Consider the following 22,612-nt stretch of genomic DNA (forward strand, 5'->3'; position numbering starts at 1 on the left):
CTTGTAATTCCTTGTGAATAAGGAACCCTTTCAGAGTTATATTTTAGTCATAGGTCTTATTCCATTGTCACTGTTTCAATGCCTACATGATCAAAATTGCTTCTGGATCTTAGGGCTTCTAGTTCATCTGACCTATTACTCATACATTGTACATTTCTACAAAAATATCTGAAATCATGGGTTTGATTGCTGGGTCCATTCATGGGATTTGTCTCCTGTCAACTACTATATATCTGTACTGCTAGTCTTTGTTATACATTGTAGCCAATCTCGTGGTACCTAAATTAATAGATCCCAAATTTTTAGTATAGCCCTTCTTTTTCAGTTTAAATATACTCAGATAGATTTCCAAGATTCTAGGCAAATACATTTTTACTGACCCTTGTTAGAAGCATTCCATCTTTGGCCAAGAATTTACCCTCATGCCATATCTTAAGCCATGGACCAGAAATCCAAGTCCCATTCTCAGACAGTTTTCTCGTCTAGCCACTGATTCATATCTCAATGCAAAAATGTATTCTGAAGTACTTGCTTTTGATTGGCAGAAATAATCAAAACCACATAAGGTTTGTTTAAAGAAAGAACAGGTCTGCACATATTCAGATAGGGGAAGCAGAGGTGAAAAGTGCAATGAGGGGATGAATATGGGAATAATAGCCATAAAAAAAATCAAGAACAGAGAGAATAGAAGGCACATTTGGACAGATAAGCCTTAAAAGAGATATATCCTCAGAAACCAGAGAGCAGGATAAAAAGATAGGTTGCTGGGATGAAATATATCCTTTTTTTTCTTTAATGCAATCAGTCTGAAATTTGAAGATCCTTTAGCATTGATTACAAGTACTGACATACCCTTAGAGTAAGGAAGTTGAAACCAATGAGACAGGAAATTGATCCCACAAGCACTGCTCCATAGGCAGTGCCAGACAAATTAAGTAACTATGATTGGTTCCTGAGATGTGAAGTGGGAGAATTAGTGGGTGTAGAAAAATGTTTATAAGGTGAGACCCAGCTAAATAAGACACCTGATATAGAACTCTTGTATTAAGAGTAAAGATCATCAATATCTTGTAATTATATCTCATTTAATATGTTCCATTTAGTAAGTTCATCAACTGAGAGTAAAGTCAGTAGGTGAGATGGATGCAAAAAAAATGGGGTTTTAGCAAAGGGAGAAATTTGGAATAGATCTATAGGGAAGGGCTAGGGAATCAACACTACATCAATAAAGAGTTCCTAGACAGTGGTAAGAACTCAGTTGAAGTTCTCTAATGAAAAGTTAACTAAATTTGGAGTAAAATATTTGGATTCAAATCCTGGCTTTAATTATATGTCCTTTGGCAAGTCATTTAGCTTCTCTGGGCCTCAGTTGCCTTATTTGTAAAATGAGAGAAGTAGACTTGATGATTTCTGAGTTCCTTCCTAGCTCTGGATCTATGATCCTCTGACTCTAAGTCCATTGCTCATTTTTAACAGATAACATTGCTTTAATATATGTTTTTACTTTATACAATAATTCCTATCATGATTCTGGAAATCTTAGAATGTAATAATGGGTCATTGTAATTTATGTTGTAGAATATCTAGTTGTTATCCTCAAAAACTCTAAATGGACCCTGACAGTGGAGGGACTCCAGGAATGTAGACAACACCCCATACGTACTTGTCTGTCCTTTTCCCCTTTTTTCCATCTATGCATAAATCTGCCATGGAGGTCCATCTAATGCTCTAGGGGCTTTTCTTGTACTCTCTTGATATTGTGTGGGTAGCAATGCAGTAGCAGACTACTATTTGTTCCTGCTGTAACTACTTGACCAGTCTATCCTTTTTTCTGATAATATATTTCTGTTTGACCACCTTTATATTATTTCTTTTGTGTACCTGTTTGTGCTTACCATGCATTTTTTTCCATTGCCTCTAAATTCAGTTCCTTGAAGATTATGGTAGTATGGTAATCAACAGCTCAAAGCTATACATCAGCACTGGCAGAATACTGGTCTAAAAGGTGAACCTTTGTTTCAGAGAGAAGCTTGGCATGATCGAGACAACCAAGAATCCCTTTAAAGCAATACACAGTCCTGTTCCTGTTCAATTCTTGACCCATCTCATTGTCCCTTTCCAGAATTTGTCAAAGAACTTGGACAAAGTCTATGGATGGTTGTCAAACTTATTAAATCCCATCACTATATTAATTTCTAATTTGTAAATTCTGACTGAAGACTTAAATGGGATTATAAAATATTAATATCTGTAAGCACAAAACAGAAACAATCATCATTAACAATTAACAATGTTAACAAGTGTTAACAGCCACTTCTATCTATTTTACCACAAATAAATATATAATATAAATAAATAAATAAATTTAATATATGATTTGTAGGCACATAATAATTTACCTTAACATGTATGTCAATATCAGTAAATGTTGTAGTAACATTTAAAATTACTTCATTATCACCAACTGGTCTCAGTTCCCATGACTCATACGGCATATGAATGTGATTATCTTGAATCAGTGTGACAGGATAAACAGTTTCCAAACTGAAAGATATGTTCCTTTCCGCCATGTCATAGTAGAGACTGATAAAGCCATCAGTTCGCCAGGCTTTGCCTTTATAGTGGATAAAGAAAAGTTATATGAATTTTTCATATAAAATAAATTCAACAAAAATTGAGAAACTTGGAAATAGCAGAGTTTTCAAATCTGTCTCCTATGTTTAAATTTTAATCTTTTAAAATTCCTAATGCATATTGGCTTTGTGACCCAGGATAAATCAATGAATCCCTGTGTCTCCAGGTAACCCTATAATATTGCAAATTATAGAAAATATGGTAACACATTTTGGTAGGGGAAATTCCTCTCTAAGAGTACCCTATACTAATGAAATCACAGGTGCAGGCAGTGCCCCCCCAAAATTCCACATGATGCTAGAGAGCTATACATGACAAAATGAATACAATGATCTTCAAATACATTGCTGGTGATCCAAAAATAAACAGACATATCAACATGTGATAGGAGTCTTTAACATTACCAATGATGGCATATGCAAAAGACATTCACAACATGTATAAATGGAAGAAATGGACTGGTTATGCATCAAGAGCAAGGGATGGGGGGGGGGGGGGCAGCTGAGTGGCTAAGTGGATTTAGAGCCAGGCATAGAGATGACAGGTCCTGGGTTCAAATATGACACTTCCCAGCTGTGTGACCCTGGGCAAGTCACTTAACTCCCATTGCCTAGCCTTCTTTGGCCCTCTTCTGTCTTAGAATGAATACATTATATTGATAATAAGATGGAAGGTAAGAGTTTAAAAATTTTTTTAAAAGAGCAAGGAATACTAGATGGACCAACCAAGTATTGTGCTAGCCTCATAGATATTTGAAGGTCCATCACAAGAAGGTCTCTATTATGTTGGGTATATGATCTCTGGAGAATTTATGGAAGGCTATGAACAAGAAAGCACAGTATTTTCTTTAAAAAGCCCAGATGTGTAGCAATCTTTCCAAACTGGGAAATATAAAGGATAATTTTAGCATTGTGACCTAAACTATATTAATTATTGGTCTCCATGGGATATCCCAAATAAAATACCCAAGACAGCTGGAAATTTATGGTGACTTTAATTAATAGAGAGGAAAAAAATTAAGGAGAAGGGAGAGGGAAAAGGTGTAGGATTTCTCCCACCTGGCCTGTGCCAGGAGGAAGATTAGAGGCTTCTAGGAAGATAAAGTTTGGAGAGTAAAGGAGGAAGGAATCAGCCTGAACTCCAAGAGGGCTTAGCTAAGATGCCTGAACCTGAATTAGCTCAAGGGCAAACTCACCGTCCAAACCCAGACAAATAGTTTCCACTGCACCAAAATGTGGGAACGCTTAGCATGCTGCCAGCCAGAGCCACATCTCCGGGGAAGGAGGCGAAAGAGATGAAGTGACGCAAAATATGTGGATGGTTTTACATCACTTTCCTGCATCTCATTTGTACCAATGGTAGCTTAGCTTGACTTAGGACAGCCCAGGGGTCTGTCAGCTGTTTCTGCACATGTCTGTTAAAGGCCATTCTACTGAATACTTAATCCTTAAGTATGGGTGTAGACATTCCTGATTTTGTTAAAGAGAGTGTCTTCATTGTTACAATCAGAAGATAGCTAAATCCAATCTTCACAGAAAGAACCCAGGATGTTTTGATCATTGCACCAGATGTAGCAATGTCCTTATTACCACTTGATTTGATATCAGTGGATATATTTGTACATTGAAAAACCATACAATACAATCAAAAGGTTGTCATTAAGAATGACATGTGGGTCAATAATATGGAAATGGGTTTTGATCAAAAACACATATAAAACCCAGTGGAATTGCATGTCAGTTACAGGAAGGATTGGGTGGAGGGGAGGGAATGAATATGATTCTTGTAACCATGGAAAAATATTCTAAATTGACTAAATAAATAAACATTTAAAAAATATACAGAAAAAAAAGAATGACATGTGGGGCACCTAAGAAGCACAGTGGATAGAATGCAGGCTTGAAGTTTGGAGGTCCTGAGTTCAAATCTGATTTCAAACATTTCCTGGCTATATGACAGTGCAAGTCACTTAACCCTAATTGCCTAGCCTTTGCCACTCTTCTGTATTGGAATTGATACTAAAACAGGAGGTAAGAGTTTAAATTAAAACAAAATTAAAACATAAAAAAATAATTAAATAAATAAAACAAAATTAAAACATAAAAAAAAATTAAAACAAAAAAACAAATATGTGACAAAAAAGAATTTAGGCAATTTCTGAAATTATTTTTAATGCCTTAATAATTTGAGGAAATGTACCTTTTAACATTGGGTCATGAAAAGAATCTTCATTGTCTATGTAAGTTAAGCAAAATAGAAAGCTATGGCAAATAAGAGATAATTTAAGCCACAAAAACAGACATTTCAATTTAGCTATTCAGGTGCAAGGAATTTGTTTTTTACTTAATCTGGTTAAATACTTCTACTCCTAATTTAATTTTCAGTTCAATTTAATGTGGACACAACCACAAAGTAACTACTTGGATTCAGTGACAAATAGTAAACCTTCTGACAATGTTTTAATAATGAAAATAAAATCAATGTTATGGTTTCAAGTTTCTGTCACAATGAGTTATGAAATTTATAAGTACTTATGACGCACATTTATGTAGAGTTTATTTAAGTACACTTCCAAAAAAGCCCTCAAGGGTAAATAATGAAAATGTTATTTGCTGTTGTTGAGTCATTTCAGGAACCCTACATGGGTTTACTTGTTTGTTTTTTGGCAAAGATACCAGTGTGGTTTGCCATTTCCTTCTCCACCTCATTTTATAGATGAGGAAACTAAAGCAAACAGCATGAAGTGACTTGCCCAGGGTCACCCAGATAGTGTCTGAGGCCAGATCTGAGTCTTCCAAACTCTAGGTCTGGTGCTCTAACCATTATACTACCTAGCTGTCTGAAAACGTTACCATCCCCATTTTACAGAAAAAGAAACACACATAGGGAGAAGAAGTGACCTGCCCACAGTCACACAGCTTCGAAGTAGAGGTAAGACTTCAGCCCTAGTGGGTATAATCTCCATTCCCTTTTCTTCCCCCCAGGCAACTGTAGACCTAGAATTAGTATCACATAATTTTCCAGCTTGATTCTGAATGAAGAATTTATCTTTTTTTACTCTGAGCTTTCAAGACCATACCTTCTGTATCCCATCGGGCCATCATGGGTTTCTCGAAAAACACAACATTTCTATTTATTGTAATGACAAACTCAATAGGTTTATGATGGTTTTCTGATTCAGGATTATCATCCGTATGCTCTGGAGGATATACAAATTTCTGCAAACCTCCACTGATGAGCTTTAAAAAAAAAGACAAACATCACTAATTGTAGGATGGGCCTCACAGCATTTCTAAATATCATAAACCATATTGTCAATGTCCTTAATGCCTTACAGTTGAGTCTCTTTTAAAAGATAAAGTTATACTGGAGAAGATTAAAACTACCGCAACCCCAGACTTCATGTTATTCATTCCTCTGTTTTCTCATTTATCCAGTAGTCCAGGCCAGGTAGAGATAGAGAGCTGGCCTCTGAGCTCGGTGCCCTAGGGTTCAGTTCTGCTTCTGGCTGCATGACAATGGTCAGATTACTTCATCTTTAAGATTGTGTTGCAGAGAAGGTACTGACTTACATTAATAGAGGGAGTCTCCTCATCTGCAAGTTTCCTTTATCAGTGAAATCACAAGCTCAGTTCTTATCTCTATCCATTCTTTCTGCAAATATTTAATAACTGACTATTCTGTACAAGTCCTAGATACTATGGACAATTCAAATAAACATTACCACGTGCAGAGTCCATTATCTATCCAAGGAGAAATGGGATATACTCAGTGAGGGGTTGTTCTCCAGGAAATTAACAAATGACACACTTTAAAAGTTTAATCTGCATTATTTTCTTCCATTGTTTTCTTAAGTCTAGACAATCAATAAAACAATAAATCAAGCCCTGATTTATAGCATTTGCTGATACCCATGGCATAAATTCTTTCATTGGAGATTTAACAATCATCTCTCTTAAGCTCAAGGTGAAAAGCTCAGGGAACAGGGAATAGACCCTATCTGTTCTATGGTGTTGATAGTAGCTCTCTTTTGTGGTGGCAAAAAACTGGAAAGTGAGAGGATGCCCATCAACTGGGGAATGGCTGGACAAATTGTGGTATATGATTGTGATGGAATACTACTCCACCAGAAGAAATGAGGATCAAGTTAATTAAAAACAAAACAAAACATGGGAAGACCTACATGAATTTATGAATAGTGAAAGAGGAGAACCAAGTGAAAGAGGAGAACCAAGAGAACACCATATACAAATATATAATTGATGTTTGAAGAATAACATGCAAATATCCACCTCCAAAGAAAGAACTAATAAATAGGAATACAAAAGACAGTTTATATATACTTTTTTTTTTTTGTCAAGCGATGCCTCTTCTTGTTCGGGGAGGGGAGGAAGGGAGGGAGATACCTAGGGGAAAAAACAACAACAATCAGCTCTCTCAAGCTATTTTGAGCTGGCTCTAGCATATACACATACACACGCACAGGTGTAGGTAGTTAGTACAAATGAAGTACAATCTCTTTAGTCCAGCTTTCAAATCTTTCCCACAATCAGACCCCAAATTACTTTTCTAACTTCACTCATACTATCTTCCTTTACATCTTCTATTCCAGATGGACTATCCTGCTTATAGTCCTATGAACACAAATTCTGCTTTTCCACGACTGCGTCTTTATCAATGACATTTCCTCTACCTGGAATGTCTTTTTCCTCACATCTAGACCTATAGAAATCCTATCAAGACTGGACTCAAGCACCACTTCCTCCAGGAAGCCTTTCCTCATCTCCCTAGCTGGAATCAAGCAATCAATACATCAACCAACAACCAAACTCTTACCATCTGTCTTAGAATCAATATTAAATATCAGTTCTGTGAAGATTAAATTTAACTCTCCCCTGATTATAACAATGAAAATACTTAACTCTCCTGTAGCCTCCCGGCCTGCGAGAGGCTGCAAGGGGTGAAAGAGAGAGGATAGAGATAGAGTAGAAGTATTGATCCCGCGAAGGGCGTGAACGAGACGACTTTAGAGATGTGAATAACCGAGTCAGTAGACAAATATTATTTGTATGAGCCACAGCTAAGCTCCGACCACTGAGTGTGACTATTCAGGCTAAAACCACCCAATGATCTCGATTTAACACCATACTGGTCAGAGGATAATGCTAGCTCAGATGGAAAGGAGATCAGAAACTACAGGAGGTAGATAATGCTAGGTAGCATTAGGAGAAAGAGAGGAAGTAAGGCAGGCCTGGCCTAAAGGCCAGGCCTTAGTGAGAAAGATAGAGAAGAGAGAGAGAAAGAGAGACAGGCAGGGGAGAAGATCTTCAAGTGGGGGGAGCTTGCTGGGGCTCGTTTATTTATAGTCTTGACAGCTCAATACATATTGAACAGTTATATGATACCTCAATACATATGGATGAGTTACCTGGGGTATTCCCATTGGATAATGCAACTTATGACAAGGTGAAGGTGGGGTTATTATCCCCGGGAGAGTGAGACAAAGGAAAGCCAGGTTTCGCGCCTAAACTTCAGCCACGCTGGCAATAAAATTTATTGCCATGCACAGGATGGCCATGAGCTCACTCACATTCCTTGTCTCTCCATAATGCCTATGGTCTGGACTGCTACATCTCCCCTCATTGTAAAGATTAAATTGTAACCCTTGTCTAGTTTTAGATTTAATCCTCATAAGTGTAAACACAGTACTTAAAAGTTAAGTATGAAGATCTGCCCATTTTGATCTAATCACCAAAAGTGCAAATATCCCACTTAATCATGAAGTGGGAGATCTGTGACCTACCTGCAATACTGGGTAATGAATCATAATCGACTAACTGCCTTCTGGGTAATCTTAGAACAGGACTTCAACTGTGATTGGTAGATGTAGAATTGGAGAAAGACACAGGAAGTGATTTAAGAGAAAATATCTTTAAAAGGAGCTGTTACTTCCTGTGAGAATTGAATTCTTCATGCTTTCGAGTTGAGACTGGTGAAGAAGGGCAGAAGGATCTCCTAACTGTACCTGAGACCTTGTTTTCCTGGTGAGGCTGATAAAGAATCTGCTGACTGGACTGACTTGTGGTAAGTGAATGGATGACTCTTAACTTCTGGTTTTTCTCTGACGAGACTGGCCTCAGGAAAGACCTACTCTTGAGAGACATTTCTCAGGTCCTTGGCTTTGCTGAGGTTGACTGAAACTAATTCTCCCTGCCTGGAGGGATCAGAGATAAATTACTTAGTGAGGAGGCTAGATATCTTACCTTATCCTCTCTCTGATTTCTTGCTTCACTATTTCTACATTTTGTAATGAAATTGTAAATAAAATTTCTTTGGAATTCATTAAATTCCTGGGGACCACACTCTTAAAATATAAAATCCAATCCTTTAAAAAATAAACCCCTTTTCCCCCTTATAGTTCCAAGGCAGAAGAGCTGTTAAAGGCTAGGCAATTGGAATTAAGGGACTGGTCCAAGAGCACACAGCTAGGAAGGGTCTGAGGTCTGTCTACAGGTCTGGCTCTTTGTCCACTAAGCCACCTAGTTGCTCCCAACAACCATTTACTTAGCATCTCCTCTCTACAAGGTTCTTGAAATAATCCCTACTCAACCATGGTCTTATTGTTTGTTTTTGTTTTTGTTTGTTTAAACCTTTACCTTCCATTTTAGAATCAATACTAGGTATTAGTTCCAAGGCAAAAGATTGGTAAGGGCTAGGCAATGGGGGTCAAGTGACTTGCCCAGGGTCACACAGCTAGGAAGTGTCTGAGGCAAAATTTGAACCCAGAACCTCCTGTCTCTGGGCCTGGCTCTCAATCCACTGAGCTACCCCAGCTGCCACCCATGGTCTTACTGTAATGGGAGAGAAAATTACCTATAAAATACTTAACTACATAAGTGTGTGTATACATATAGTAAACATAAAGTGAATAAATGCAAATGTATATGAAGTAGTTAAATATCAAGTAGTTTGAGAAGGACGCTTGAAATTAGAAGATAGGACAGGATTCCTGCAGACCCTCTGCTATCACTGCTCTATGGTGCCATCAATGTTCCCACTCAGGAATCTGGGTAAGGACACTGACAGAGGGAGGTGGCTGCCAGCTTCTTTCCTGAGCCAATCAAGTAGGATGTATATCTCCTTCATGAGGGCCAGGCCCCGTGCCAAACGCACTGGACAAAAGGACAAAGACACCAAAAAGGGGCTTCCGCTCAGGTGGTGAATTCCACGGCCTTTGACCTTCACCTAGGTGCTTACCTGCTGTACTGTATTGTGGTTCTTTGTCGACATGGCAGGCTCTATTTATGTCCCAAGGAACTGAAGTGGGAAGCTTCGAAGGGTGGCCGTGGGTGGGGGTGGGGGATGGGGGGGTATAGGGGGTAGTGAACCTCAGCAAAGGCAGCTGGGAGAGAAATTACAGGAAGGCAGTGAGAAAGATTTTAAAGCCAAGAGAAAACAAACAAACAGACCAACAAACCATTAGAGGAGTTGTTAAGAGGCTGCAGGGGGTGGGGGTGGGGTAGGGATGAGGGTTGGGGAGTTTGGAGGGTGAGGCTAGCGGGAAGGCAGCTGGTCCGGGCAGCTTTGGATAAGTCTATTAACTCCTGCTATTGAGAGAAGCTCCCAATGGTCAAGTTGCCTCCAACTTGAGTTCTCTTAACTCAGTTGCCCAACAAATTGTTTATTAATTAAATTTTATTTATTTATAATTTTTTTTTTATTTTTTAAAAACATTTTGTTTTTATTTAGTATTTATTTTATTTGTTAAGTGCCAAGGAGTGTGCTAAGTCCTGGGTACACATACAAAGACCCTGCCCTCCAGGAGCTTATATTCTAATGGAGGAGATAACATCTAAATAACTAAGGAAATGTCATCTGTGGCAACTAGGCAGCTCAGTGGAGACAGCCAGGTCTGGAGACTGGAGATCCTGGGTTCAAATATGACCTCACACTCTTTCTAGTTGTGTGACCCTAGGCAAAGCACTTAACCCCAATTGCTCAGCCCTTAATGCCTTTCTGCCTTGGAACCAATATCTAGTATTAATCCTAAAACAGAAAGTAACGTTTTAAAGAAAAAAAGAAAACTGCTTCATTATCGGTGTGGAAAATGGATTGGAGTGGATAGACACACGAGGCAGAGAAACCAATTAAGAGGCTGTTAAAATAATCCAAGTAACTGGTAATAAGCCAGAGGTCCTATTGAGGGTCTTAATAAGGGTGGTAGCCCTTGGGAATATAGAAATAACAAAAACTGGCAAGGGAACTGTGGGAAGAGAAAACTATGAGATACAATCTAATACATACATGTTAACCTAATTAGTAATCTTTAAAATGTGCTTAGAGAGGATAGATAGCTGGGTCTGTGGGATATGTGGGGTAAATGAGAAAAAAAGTCAAGGGTAACACCAAGGTTTCAAACCTTGGAGATTAGAAATCTGGTGGTGCTCTCAAGATATAATAGAGAAATTTAGAAGGGAGGGGGCAGAATTAGTATGTACTAAAATGCTGGACACTGTGCTAAGGGCTTCACAAGTAATCCAATTTGATCCTTTCAGCCACTTTTATGAGGTAAATTCTTCATGATCCACATTTTACAGTTCAGGAAACTGAGGCCAGCAGAGGTTAAATGACTGGCCCAGGTTGCTAATAAGTGTCTAAGGCTAGATTTGAACTCAGGTCTTCCTGACTCAGGCCCAGTTCTGTAGCTGATAAAGGGTGGGTTTGTGGGTGGGAAAGATAAATTCTATTTTAGAAATGTTGAGTTTAAGATACCTATCTGATATCCAATTCAAAATATCCAATAGACAGGGACTTCAGGACTAGAGCTCAGAAGGGAAGCTAAGGCTGGATAGAGAGGAGTGAGAGTTATTTCCTTTAAATAAGATCATTGAATCCATCAGAGCTGATGAGGTTACAAGTGAGAGAGGTCTCAGGACAGAGCCTTGCACTATATCCGCAATTAGTAAGTGATTTAAAAATAGAAGATCCAAGATGACCCATGCATATAAGAGATAAGATAGATAGGAAGAGAACCAAAAGGGAGCAGTAACATTCAAACTTATCAAGTATTTTAAGATCAGTAAAGACTAGTCATCCCTCACCTATCCTGGGAGTTATATTCTAGAGACCTGCCACAATAGGTGAAAATTCACAAAGTGGCAGAATTATATTTATTTTATTATTTTAAGGCTTTATAAACCCTTCCCACTCTCCTATAAACCTTTTCTATACTCTTATAAGCACTGAGCCAATCAGTGCCCAGGATACAGAACACAATGCTGTGGTTGGTTGCCTTTCAGCCAATGGTATGCTGTGTACAATGGCACGTTAGCAAACTTGCACAAGCAGTAGTGGCAGTACTGCATTTCCATTTTGTACAGTATGGTTTTTACCTACAAAACTCCGTGATACAGAATTAGATTTTTTGAAAACCCTGTAATATAGTGAAGCAATATAGCAAAGGTCAACTGTACTCTCTTCACTAAAGTTATACTTAATTTGGGCTACACACAGTAACTATACCATACTTAATTGAATTAAATTTTCTGATTAACAAATTAGTAAAAAAAACAAATTAGTAAAAACTGATTCTTTGTACTTATCTATCTAAATCCCATCTATAAACATATTCTAAGGATTAAAAATTGAGTTAAGATGTATGTATTCAATTTTACTTTATAATTTATTCTTCTGACAGATTTTCCATTTAATATTAGACTCATTTCCAGTATATAAATGTAAACATTTCCCGCCCTATATTTGCAATATTTTAGGCCCTTTAAGAAAAGGTAAAAATGATGGATACTTTTTTTAAATGATTGTGCTACAGGAAGAAGTACCTACTTCCACAATGGTCCAGCCTTTTATTTGTTTAGCTTGTGGTGGAAGCTGTAGTATATTCAAGTGGTATATTCCACCAAGGGGTGTGAATCCTTTTAAATCAACTACCTCTTCATCAGTGGGAACCTCTGCTTGTGGAACCTCTGGTATTGTTTCCACTGGACCTAAAAGTTGATCATATTTCAAATTAATTCAAGTCCTACATATTAAAAAGAAATTATTTTTCGGACTTCCAGTCAAGATGATGGCTTAGAAGCAGCAAAAGTTCAGACCTCTGAAAACCCTTCCTTATCGATCACAAACTGAATGCTCCTAGGGGACTGAAATTCAAACTCAACAACAGGACAGAGCCACGGAACCCTCCTTCTGGACTCAAATCAAAAGGTACGCTCCCCAAAAGCCTGAATCCTAGAACACTCGGGTCTAAGGAGAAGGCAGAAGGAAGGTCCCAGGACCCCTCCCCCCTAACCCAGAGCGCTGAGCTCCTAGCAGCAGTGGGAACCTCAGAGCCAGCAAAGGTTCTATTCTGAAGGGTGCACCTTGAAAGCAACCTGGGTCAGGCTCAGGGCGTCCAACACTGAAAGCAGGGAAGCAGCTGAAGAGAGACAGGGGGGAGCCTGTAGCCCCGTGGCTGTGTCCTTCCATTGGAGTCTCATCAGAGGTTTTTGCCTCGGGGCACATCCAGACCAACCCAGTTGAACCTAATCCCATCAGGAGTCCTCAGAGCTTGGGGAGTCCAGGACCCTTCCTCCCTTAGAGTGCAGGGTCTTCTGAAAGGACAGGAACCTCAAGGCCAGCAAAGGTGATGTTCTAAAAGGTGTACCTTGAAAGCAACCTGGGTCAGGCTCAGGGCGTCCAACACTGAAATCAGGGAAGCAGCCTGAGAGAGACGGGGGAAGCCTGTAGCCCCGTGGCTGTGTCCTTCCATTGGAGTCTCATCAGAGGTTTTTGCCTTGGAGCACATCCAGACCAACTCAGTTGAACCTAATCCCATCAGGAGCCCTCAGAGCTCAGGGAGGCCAGGACCCCTCCCCCCCTAGAGTGCAGGAACTCAGGGCATGCAAAAGCACTGGGGTACCTTGTGGACAGTGCTGTGCCAGGCTCAGAGCATGGAAGTAAGGCAGCAGAGAAGCAGCTGGAGAGAACTGAGAGCAGTAACACCCAAAACACCGGCAGGCAGGGAAGGGCAGACCCTGGGCTTCCCAGGGAAGACAGCAAAGCTGTGGAGAATGAACAATCTGCCTGGGGCTAAAGCCTAGGATCAGCAGAAGCACACGCTGAGAGGCAGCCCTCCTCACTCATATTTCTGACTGGAAAGGGGAGAAAAAACCATAGAGATGGCAAACAGTGCAGAAGTGCAACAGCCTCCAAACACCAAGGAAAGAAAGAAGAAGGAGGTGACTTTGGACACATTTTATGGAGCAAAAGTGCAAATTACAGAGGAGATAGAAGAGGAAACACAAACAAATGCTCCAAAACCTTCCATAAGAAATGGAAATTCTCCACAAGCTGTTGAAGAATTTAAATTGGAAATTATCAAAAAGATGGAAGCCTTCTGGCAGGAAAAATGGGAAACAATGCAAAAGGAACTCAGCAATCTGAGAGATCAAAATATACAAATGCAGAAACAACTTAAAGCTTCAAAAAACAGGTCAGACCAAATTGAAAAGGAAAACCAGTCTTTAAAGATCAGAATCAGGCAACTGGAAGACAATGATCTTGCAAAAGAGCAAGAATTAATGAAGCAAAGTCAAAAGACTTAAGAATTAGAAGATAACATAAAATAACTCACTGACAAGGTGACAGACCTAGAAAACAGAGGAAGGAGAGACAATCTGAGAATCATTGGTCTACCAGAAAAGCCAGAAATAAACAGTAATCTTGATACCATAATACATTATATCATCAAAGAAAACTGCCCAGAGATTATAGAACAAGGGGACAAAATATGCATTGAAAGAGTTCACAGAACACCCTCTACAATAAATCCCCAAAAGACAACTCCCAGGAATGCAATTGCCAAATTCCAAAGCTTCCAAGCAAAAGAAAAAATCTTACAAGAAGCCAGAAAAAGACAATTTAGATATAAAGAAACACCAATCAGAGTCACACAGGACCTAACAATTTCCACTCTGAACAACTGTAAGGCATGGAACGTGATATTCAGAAAAGCAAGATAGCTAGATCTTCAACCAAGAATCAGCTATCCATCAAAACTGACTATATACTTGCAGGGGAAAGTATGGGCATTCAACAAAATACAAGATTTCCAAGTGTTTGTAAAGAAAAGACCAGAGCTCTGTGGAAAGTTTGACATCCAAACACAGAGAACAAGGAAAACTTGAAAAGGTAAATATGAAGGAAAGGAAAAAGGAGAAAAGTGTTATCTTTTTCTTTTATTCAAACTCTCTTCTATAAGGACTATATCTATATCAAATTATATATATTAATATGTGGGGAAAATGTAATGTGTAACTCTCAAAAATTGTATGCATCATTAGACTAGTAAGAAGAATCATGCATAGGGAAAGTTTGGGGCATCAAGACGATATAGAGAAAGGGGGGAATAAAAAGAAAAAGGGAAGGGGGTAATCATTGGTGTTACTAAGATATACTCCAAGAAATAGAAAAAAAACTAAATAGAATAATCTTTCTCACACAAAGATACACATGGGAAGGGGAAGAGAAGAATTCTCCTATAAGAAGGAGAGGAAGAGAGTTTTTACTTAAACCTTACTCTCAATGAAATCAACTCTGAGAGGGAAGAGCATCTAGATCCATTGGGATCTTGAATTTTATCTTATCCAACAGGGTAAGGGAGAAGGGAAAACCAAGGGGGGTAGAGGGGGAGGGAACACAAAAAGGGAGGGAAGGAGAGGGGGGAGGGGAAGGGACCAAAAAGGGAAGGGCTAGAAAGGGAAACATATCAAGGGAGGGGACTAGGGGGACTGATTTAAAGTAAATCACTGTCTTAAAAGGTTATAGCTAAAGAAGAAAGGTCAGAATTAGGGAAGAATACCAAATGCCAGGGAATCCACAAGTGACAATCATAACTTTGAACAGGAATGGGATGAACTAACCCATAAAATGTAGACAAATAGCAGAATGGGTTAGAATCCAAAACCCTAACATATGTTATCTTCAAGAAACACACATGAGGAGGGTAGATACTCACAAGGTGAGAATTAAAGGATGGAGTAAGATCTTTTGGGTCTCAACTGATATAAAGAAGGCAGGAGTTGCAATCATGATATCTGACAAAGCCAAAGCAAAAATACACCTGATTAAAAGGGATAGGGAAGGTAAATATATTTTTGTTAAAAGGGACTATTGACAATGAGGAAATATCACTAATCCACATGTATGCACCAAATGGCATAGCACCCAAATTTCTAATGGAGAAACTAGGAGAATTGAAGGAGGAAATAGACAGGAAAACCATATTAGTGGGAGATCTGAACCAACCACTATCAAATTTAGATAAATAAAATCAAAAAATAAATAAGAAAGAGGTAAAAGAAGTGAATGAAATCTTAGAAAAATTAGAGTTAATTCAGTAAAGAAATTTTTTGGAAGTTCAATGGGTATGGCACTAAATAGATAGATCAGTTTGGTTAGGATGTTCATTTTTATTATATTGGCTCATCCTACCCATGAGCAGTTAATGTTTTTCCAATTGCTCAAGTCTAGTTTTAATTGTGTGGAGAGTGTTTGTAGTTGTGTTCATATAGTTCCTTTCTTTGTCTCGGGAAATAGATTCCTAAATATTTTATTTTGTCTAAGGTGATTTTGAATGGGGTTTCTCTTTCTATTTCTTGCTGCTGAGATGTGTTGGAAATATATAGGAATGCTGATGACTTATGTGGGTTTATTTTGTATACTGCAACTTTGCTAGTTGTTGATTATTTTGATTAGCTTTTTTGTTTATTCTCTAGGATTCTTTAGGTAGACCATCATATCATCCGCAAAGAGTGATAACTTGGTCTCCTCATTGCCTATTTTAATGCCTTCAATTTTTTTTCTTCTCTAATTGCTACTGCTAGTGTTTCTAGTACAATGTTAAATAATAAAGGTGATAATGAGCATCCTTTTTTCACTCCTGATCTTATTGGGAATGCATCTATTTTATCCCCATTGCAGATGATATTTGCTGATGGTTTTAGATATATACTGTTTATTATTTTTAGGAAAGACCCTTCTATTCCTATATTTCTAGTGTTTTTACTTTAATAATAGTAAAATATAATAATTATAATAATAGAAATAAAAAGTAAGAGGGATTGAACTAGATACTTTCCAAAGACTCTTTTACCTGCAGCATTTTTTTTGCTTTTTAGCTAACAATTATTAAAACTTTGCAATATTACTAAAACATTCAACTTTAAAATCATTTTTTTTACTTTTATGACAAATGAAAGATGAAGGTCACAATTGATTTTTAACCTGTGAAGACCAGGCAAATAGTATTAATTAAAATTCCTAAAGAAGCTTTTAATTGGACCACATGCAGTATTTGACCTTCTATCCACTTTGGTTCTCTTTCTTCTCATTCTTGGCTAATTTCATAGTCATCATTTCTGGGAGAAGGGAAGAAACAATACTGTCCAAAAATGATCCTCATAGAAAGGGTGTTAGTTACCTTCAGACTATGCTATAAAGAGAGAGTTCTATTGAAAATAGTTTGATGCATAAATCAAAAGTGATCATCACCTAACAGATGGGTCATATTGGTTATAAGAAGCTTACTTGATTAAAAAATTATGGAAAGGTTATAAAGATGACAGCACAGAGAAGTAAAGGGAACAAGGCTCTCTGTTCAAAACTCTGGATTTGGAGAGAAGACTTCTTTTCAAATCCTATTTGTGCCATTTATTATCTGTGTGAACTTGAGCAAGACACAACCTTTCTGACTTGTTTCCTCATCCATAAAATGAGATGCTTGGGTAAGAATCCTTTTGCTTAATCTATGATCTTGTGATCCCATGTAAACTAAAGACTCCCTGGTCCCTGGGGAAATTAATCCATTCTTTGGTCTTCCTACCCTCTTGAATGGACATCTTGTTTGAGGACTGAGTGAATGCAAACTTCTATCATCTAATTGATTTCTGACCATGTTTCCCCTTCATATCCCATCTACTTGTCCATTTGAGCCATTCTGCCAGAGTCTTATCTCTTCATGCTTAACTTTCTCCACTTTCATGCCCCCCCCCCATATATAAACTTTCCAACTCTTATTCTGGGGACAGTAATCTAATCACTACAATTGCTTCCTGAAATGACATGTTGATCAATAACTGGATATATCAATTCATCATCCCTGTGACTCCCCAGAGCAAAACTACTTGTTCTTGGCTACCACTCTTCTGTGTGTTATCTTCCTTTATTAGAATATGTATTTATTTTTTAAACTTATTTATTTGTTTCTTTCATAATACTCAGGTAACTCCCTCCTCCCCCACCCCTTAAGAGAAGGGGCATCATCTGACAAAATGATATATGTATTTTAAGGATGATATTAGAAAATAAGTTTTGTTTTATTAGTTTAGAGATATGAAGTAAAGTGACTGGCTTGAGAAAAGAACTAGAGTTTGAAGCAGAGCTGAGAGAGCATGTTGATTTCAGGTGTTGACAGTTATAACCATTTTTCTGTGTCAGTTTCTCTCTGGCAGTTGGGAATTGGGCTCTAGCAGCTGGCAGAGACGTACACTCAGAGACTCTCTCTCCAGGCTGGAGGAGGTAATATCTTTGCCTCTTTCTCTGTCTGAGGGAAGGACCTGAAGGAGTTCAATGTTTTCCTTTCCCAACATGGGAAACACTATTGAATATCTATTGTGGTTTTTATAGATTGTTTAACTCTGAGAAGACCAAAGAAAAACCTGCTCTTTGGTTTGGACTCTGAGTCTCTTAGGAGACTCAGAGTCCTAACTTGATTCTTGAGACTCAACCAGTTAGCCTTTGCTATTTTATAATTTGAAGGCAAAGTTAAGATTTATAAGGATAATAGCAGTAGTTTTATTTAGATAGTATAAATTTGGGTTAGTCAGATCAGGGAGGATTAGTGTAGCCTGTGAATCACAGGAGAAACAGTTCCTTGCGGAACCAGGAGTTTATTTGGGTGGATTTAGAATCCATTAGAATGAGAAATCCTTCTTTATCCTTATATATTTCAATAAATATTTTATTTTTATAATAAGAGTCTCTTTAGCATCCTTGCACCTGGCTCTGAAGGGAAGTTCACATTTGAGCTTTACTTCATCACTGAGGATACTTTTGATTATATTTATCAAAAGTATCCAAAAAGTTTTGAACCTATACTGAACAGTTTTTCTATCAAAATATTTTATTTTTACAATTTGCCAATTTATTTTTACAGTATATATAAAACTATGTCTTGCTTGTTTCTATTTATCAATTCTTTCTCTGGAGGGGGGTCATACACAAGTCTTTCTTCAAACAATATTTTTGTTGCTACATATAATGTTCTGCTGGTTCTGCTCACTACATAATTTCAGGTATGTCTTTCAATGTTTTTTTAAAAAAAATTTTTTAAATTTAAGTTAATTTATTTAGTCAATTTTGAACATTATTCCTTGATTACAAAAATTATATTATTTCCCTCCTTCCCCTCACCCCACCCTTCCCACAACCCACACGCAATTTCATTGGGTATTACTTGTGTCCTTGATAAAAACCTATTTCCATGTTGTTGGTGTTTGCATTATGATGTTCAGTCAGAGTCTACATCCCCAATCATATCCCCTCAACCCATGTATTGAAGCAGTTGTTTTTTCTTCTGTGTTTCTACTCCCACAGTTTTTCCTCTGAATGTGGATAGTGTTTTTTCTCGTAGATGGCTCCAAGTTGTTCAGATCACTGCATTGCCACTAATGGAGAAGTCCATTACATTCAATTGTACCACAGTGTATCCATCTCTGTGTACAATGTTCTCCTGGTTCTGCTCCTTTTGCTCTGCATCAATTCCTGGAGGTTGTTCCAGTTCCCATGGAATTCCTCTACTTTATTATTCCTTTGAGCACAATAGTATTCCATCACCAACATATACCACAATTTGTTCAGCCATTCCCCAATTGAAGGGCATCTCCTCATTTTCCAAGTTTTGGCCACCACAAAGAGCACAGCTATGAATATTCTCATATAAGTCTTTTTCCTTATTATCTCTTAGGGGTACAAACCCAGCAGTGCTATGGCTGGATCAAAGGGCAAACAGTCTTTTATCGCCCTTCGGGCATAGTTCCAAATTGCCCTCCAGAATGGTTGGATTAATTCACAACTCCATGAGCAATGAATTAATGTCCCAACTTTGCCACATCCAGCATTCATTACTTTTCTTTGCTGTCATGTTAGCCAATCTGCTAGGTGTGAGGTGATACCTCAGAGTTGTTTTGATTTGCATTTCTCTGATTATAAGAGATTTGGAACACTTTTTCATGTGCTTATTAAAAGTTTTGATTTCTTTGGCTGAAAACTGCCTGTTCATGTCCCTTGCCCATTTATCAATTGGAGAATGGCTTGATTTTTTTGTACAATTTATTTAGTTCTTTATAAATTTGAGTAATTAGACCTTTGTCAGAGGTTTTTGTTATGAAGATTGTTTGCCAATTTGTTGCTTCCCTTCTAATTTTCGTTGCATTTGGTTTTGTTTGTACAAAAACTTTTTAATTTGATGCAATCAAAATTATTGATTTTACATTTTGTGATATTTTTCTAACTCTTGCTTGGTTTTAAAGTCTTTCCCTTCCCAGAGATCTGACATGTATACTAATCTCTGTTCGCCTAAATTGCTTATACTTTCCTTCTTTATATTCAGGTCATTCACCCATTCTGAGTTTATCTTGGTGTAGGGTGTGAGATGTTGATCCAAACCTAATCTCTCCCATACTGTCTTTCAATTTTCCCAGCAGTGGATTTTGGTTCCTGAAGCTGGGATCTTTGGGCTTATCATAGACTGTCTTGCTGAGGTCACTTACCCCAAGTCTATTCCACCGATCCTCCTTTCTGTCTCTTAGCCAGTACCAAATTGTTTTGATGACCACTGCTTTATAGTATAGTTTGAGATCTGGGACTGCAAGTCCTCCTTCCTTCACATTTTTTTCATGATTTCCCTGGATATCCTTGAACTTTGATTCTTCCAAATGAACTTTGTTATGGTTTTTTTCTAATTCAGTAAAAAAGTTTCTTGGTAGTTCAATGGATATGGCACTGAATAAGTAAATTAATTTGGGTAGGATTGTCATTTTTATTATGTTAGCTCATCCTACCCATGAGCAATCAACATGAACATAGGTTTTGATCAAGGACACATGTAAAACTCAGTGGAATTGCACATCCATTCTGGGAAGAAGTGGGGGGAGGGGAGGGAAAGAATATGATTCTTGTAACCAAGGAATAATGTTCTAAATTGACTAATTAAATAAATATTTCCAAAAAATTTTTAAAAATGAAATAAATAAAATATAGAGTTTCTTAAATACACAAATACATAAATTTTGATGGTCTTTGATTCAGAACATAACCAATCTATGCCTGGTCATCTTGTGTGACTCTTATTCAGATACTCCTATATATTCACCTAATGTGCAAAGTATCTATCTCATTTTTTTCCTGATATCACAAAGATATTAGAGGAGCCTCTCAGCTATCCATTATTTACTCCTTGTTGTTGACTCTTGACCAACCATACACCAAACTGTACTACTTCTTTCAGGTCTGTGTAAAAAGGTCAACTTGTTGTCGAGTCTTTTCAGTTGTATCCAATTCTTAGTGACTCCATTTGTGAGTTTTCTGACAAAAGTACTGGTCTCGTTTGCCATTTCCTTCTCCAGATAATTTTACAGTTGAGGAAACTGAGGCAAACAGGATTAAATGACTTGCCCAAGTTAGTGTCTGAGGCCAAATTGAGCTTAGGTCTTCCTGACTCTAATCCTGATGCTTTGCACCACCTAGCTTCTAAAAGGTCAAATCAATTAGAGCACATTTATTTATATATGTGTACAAACATATATAAAAGAGAAAGCATTGTCATTTTTATTATTTCCAAATTATAACAATAGCTATTAGATGACTCCAAATATTCCTTTAAACTCTAAATCTATTAGACCTATGTTCTTATTTTGCTTAGGAGAAAATATAAGATTAAATCCATAAGTTTCAATTACTCAAAAGAATGACAATTTGGCCATTTACCTGGTAAAATTTGTTCTTTCTTTGATCGTTTTACTACAGGTTCTTCTTTTTTTGATTCAACTTCTTCTTTTGACACACTAAGATTGCTCTAGGAAAAACACATTCACAGGTGGATCAAATACAAACATTTATTAAAAAGAAGACTATTTTGGGAAAGGTACTATGTTAGAATAGGGGAGATTAAAAAAGTAAGTAAGACATGATTCCTGTTTTCAAGGAACTATCTAATGAGGAAGGGATACAACAACATATGCAGATAGTTATAATATAAAGTAGAACATGATAAGTACATAAGAGCAGTACAAACAGCTAAAAAAATTTATGAGATTTACTGAAGTAAAGATTAATGGACACTCATGGTCAGTTTTAGATAAAGTTGTAAATAAGATGAATTGTTTTGGAGTAGCACTTCCAGTGCTACTTTGGTAGCTCCCGTTTACATTGACAAACTATAGCACCTGAGGGTAGCCAACTAATCTTCTTCTAAATGTTCTGGGGTAACTTTGAGTGATTTGATGGTTTTCTAGTACTGTTGCTCATGAGTTCTCACATGCTATGTTCCCCACTGATCATTAGCCAGTCAGGATTAGCTTTTTAGGAAGGGATTTACTAAGCATGTATAGCATCTCCCCCCAAACTGAGAGCACTCTCTCCTCCCTTGCACATGCAAGGTCCCTGGGAAGAATGGTCTCAAACTTATAGAGCATATATAACAAGGAGGTAACTCATGGCTTGCAGTACCTGGCAGTCCTTTTCTCTCTTTAGAGTGCTCATGAATTTTCTCTTAAATAGAACTATTTTGGACCCAGAGGGTCTAAGTCTTTATGTCCTCTGTGTATCTAATTTGTCCATCTTTCAGCCTTTGTGTAGTCACTACTGTCAGTCACTTTTGTTTCAGGGATACTGCTTCCAGTGACGATGGAAAGTCCAAGTC

At 37.7% G+C, this 22,612-nt stretch overlaps 1 protein-coding gene across 8 annotated transcripts in view; it reads right to left on the reverse strand.

Annotated features, from left to right (window-relative positions):
- The window catches only part of DNAI7 (dynein axonemal intermediate chain 7), a 92,915-nt gene that overhangs the window by 14,170 nt on the left and 56,133 nt on the right, over positions 1-22,612 (reverse strand). For 5 of the 8 annotated variants that reach the window (XM_007503513.3, XM_007503512.3, XM_056799409.1 and 2 more), the window contains 5 exons: positions 21,679-21,766; positions 12,478-12,638; positions 6,978-7,040; positions 5,714-5,873; positions 2,400-2,614 (listed from right to left, as the gene is read on the reverse strand). In XM_007503513.3, coding sequence (XP_007503575.1) covers positions 2,400-2,614; positions 5,714-5,873; positions 6,978-7,040; positions 12,478-12,638; positions 21,679-21,766 — 687 coding nt within the window. The remainder of the gene's footprint in view (positions 1-2,399; positions 2,615-5,713; positions 5,874-6,977; positions 7,041-12,477; positions 12,639-21,678; positions 21,767-22,612) is intronic. The other 3 variants (XM_007503514.3, XM_056799406.1, XM_056799408.1) reach the window with 2 other exon arrangements.

Source organism: Monodelphis domestica, chromosome 5, assembly GCF_027887165.1.
Source record: "Monodelphis domestica isolate mMonDom1 chromosome 5, mMonDom1.pri, whole genome shotgun sequence".
Lineage (NCBI taxonomy): Eukaryota > Metazoa > Chordata > Mammalia > Didelphimorphia > Didelphidae > Monodelphis > Monodelphis domestica.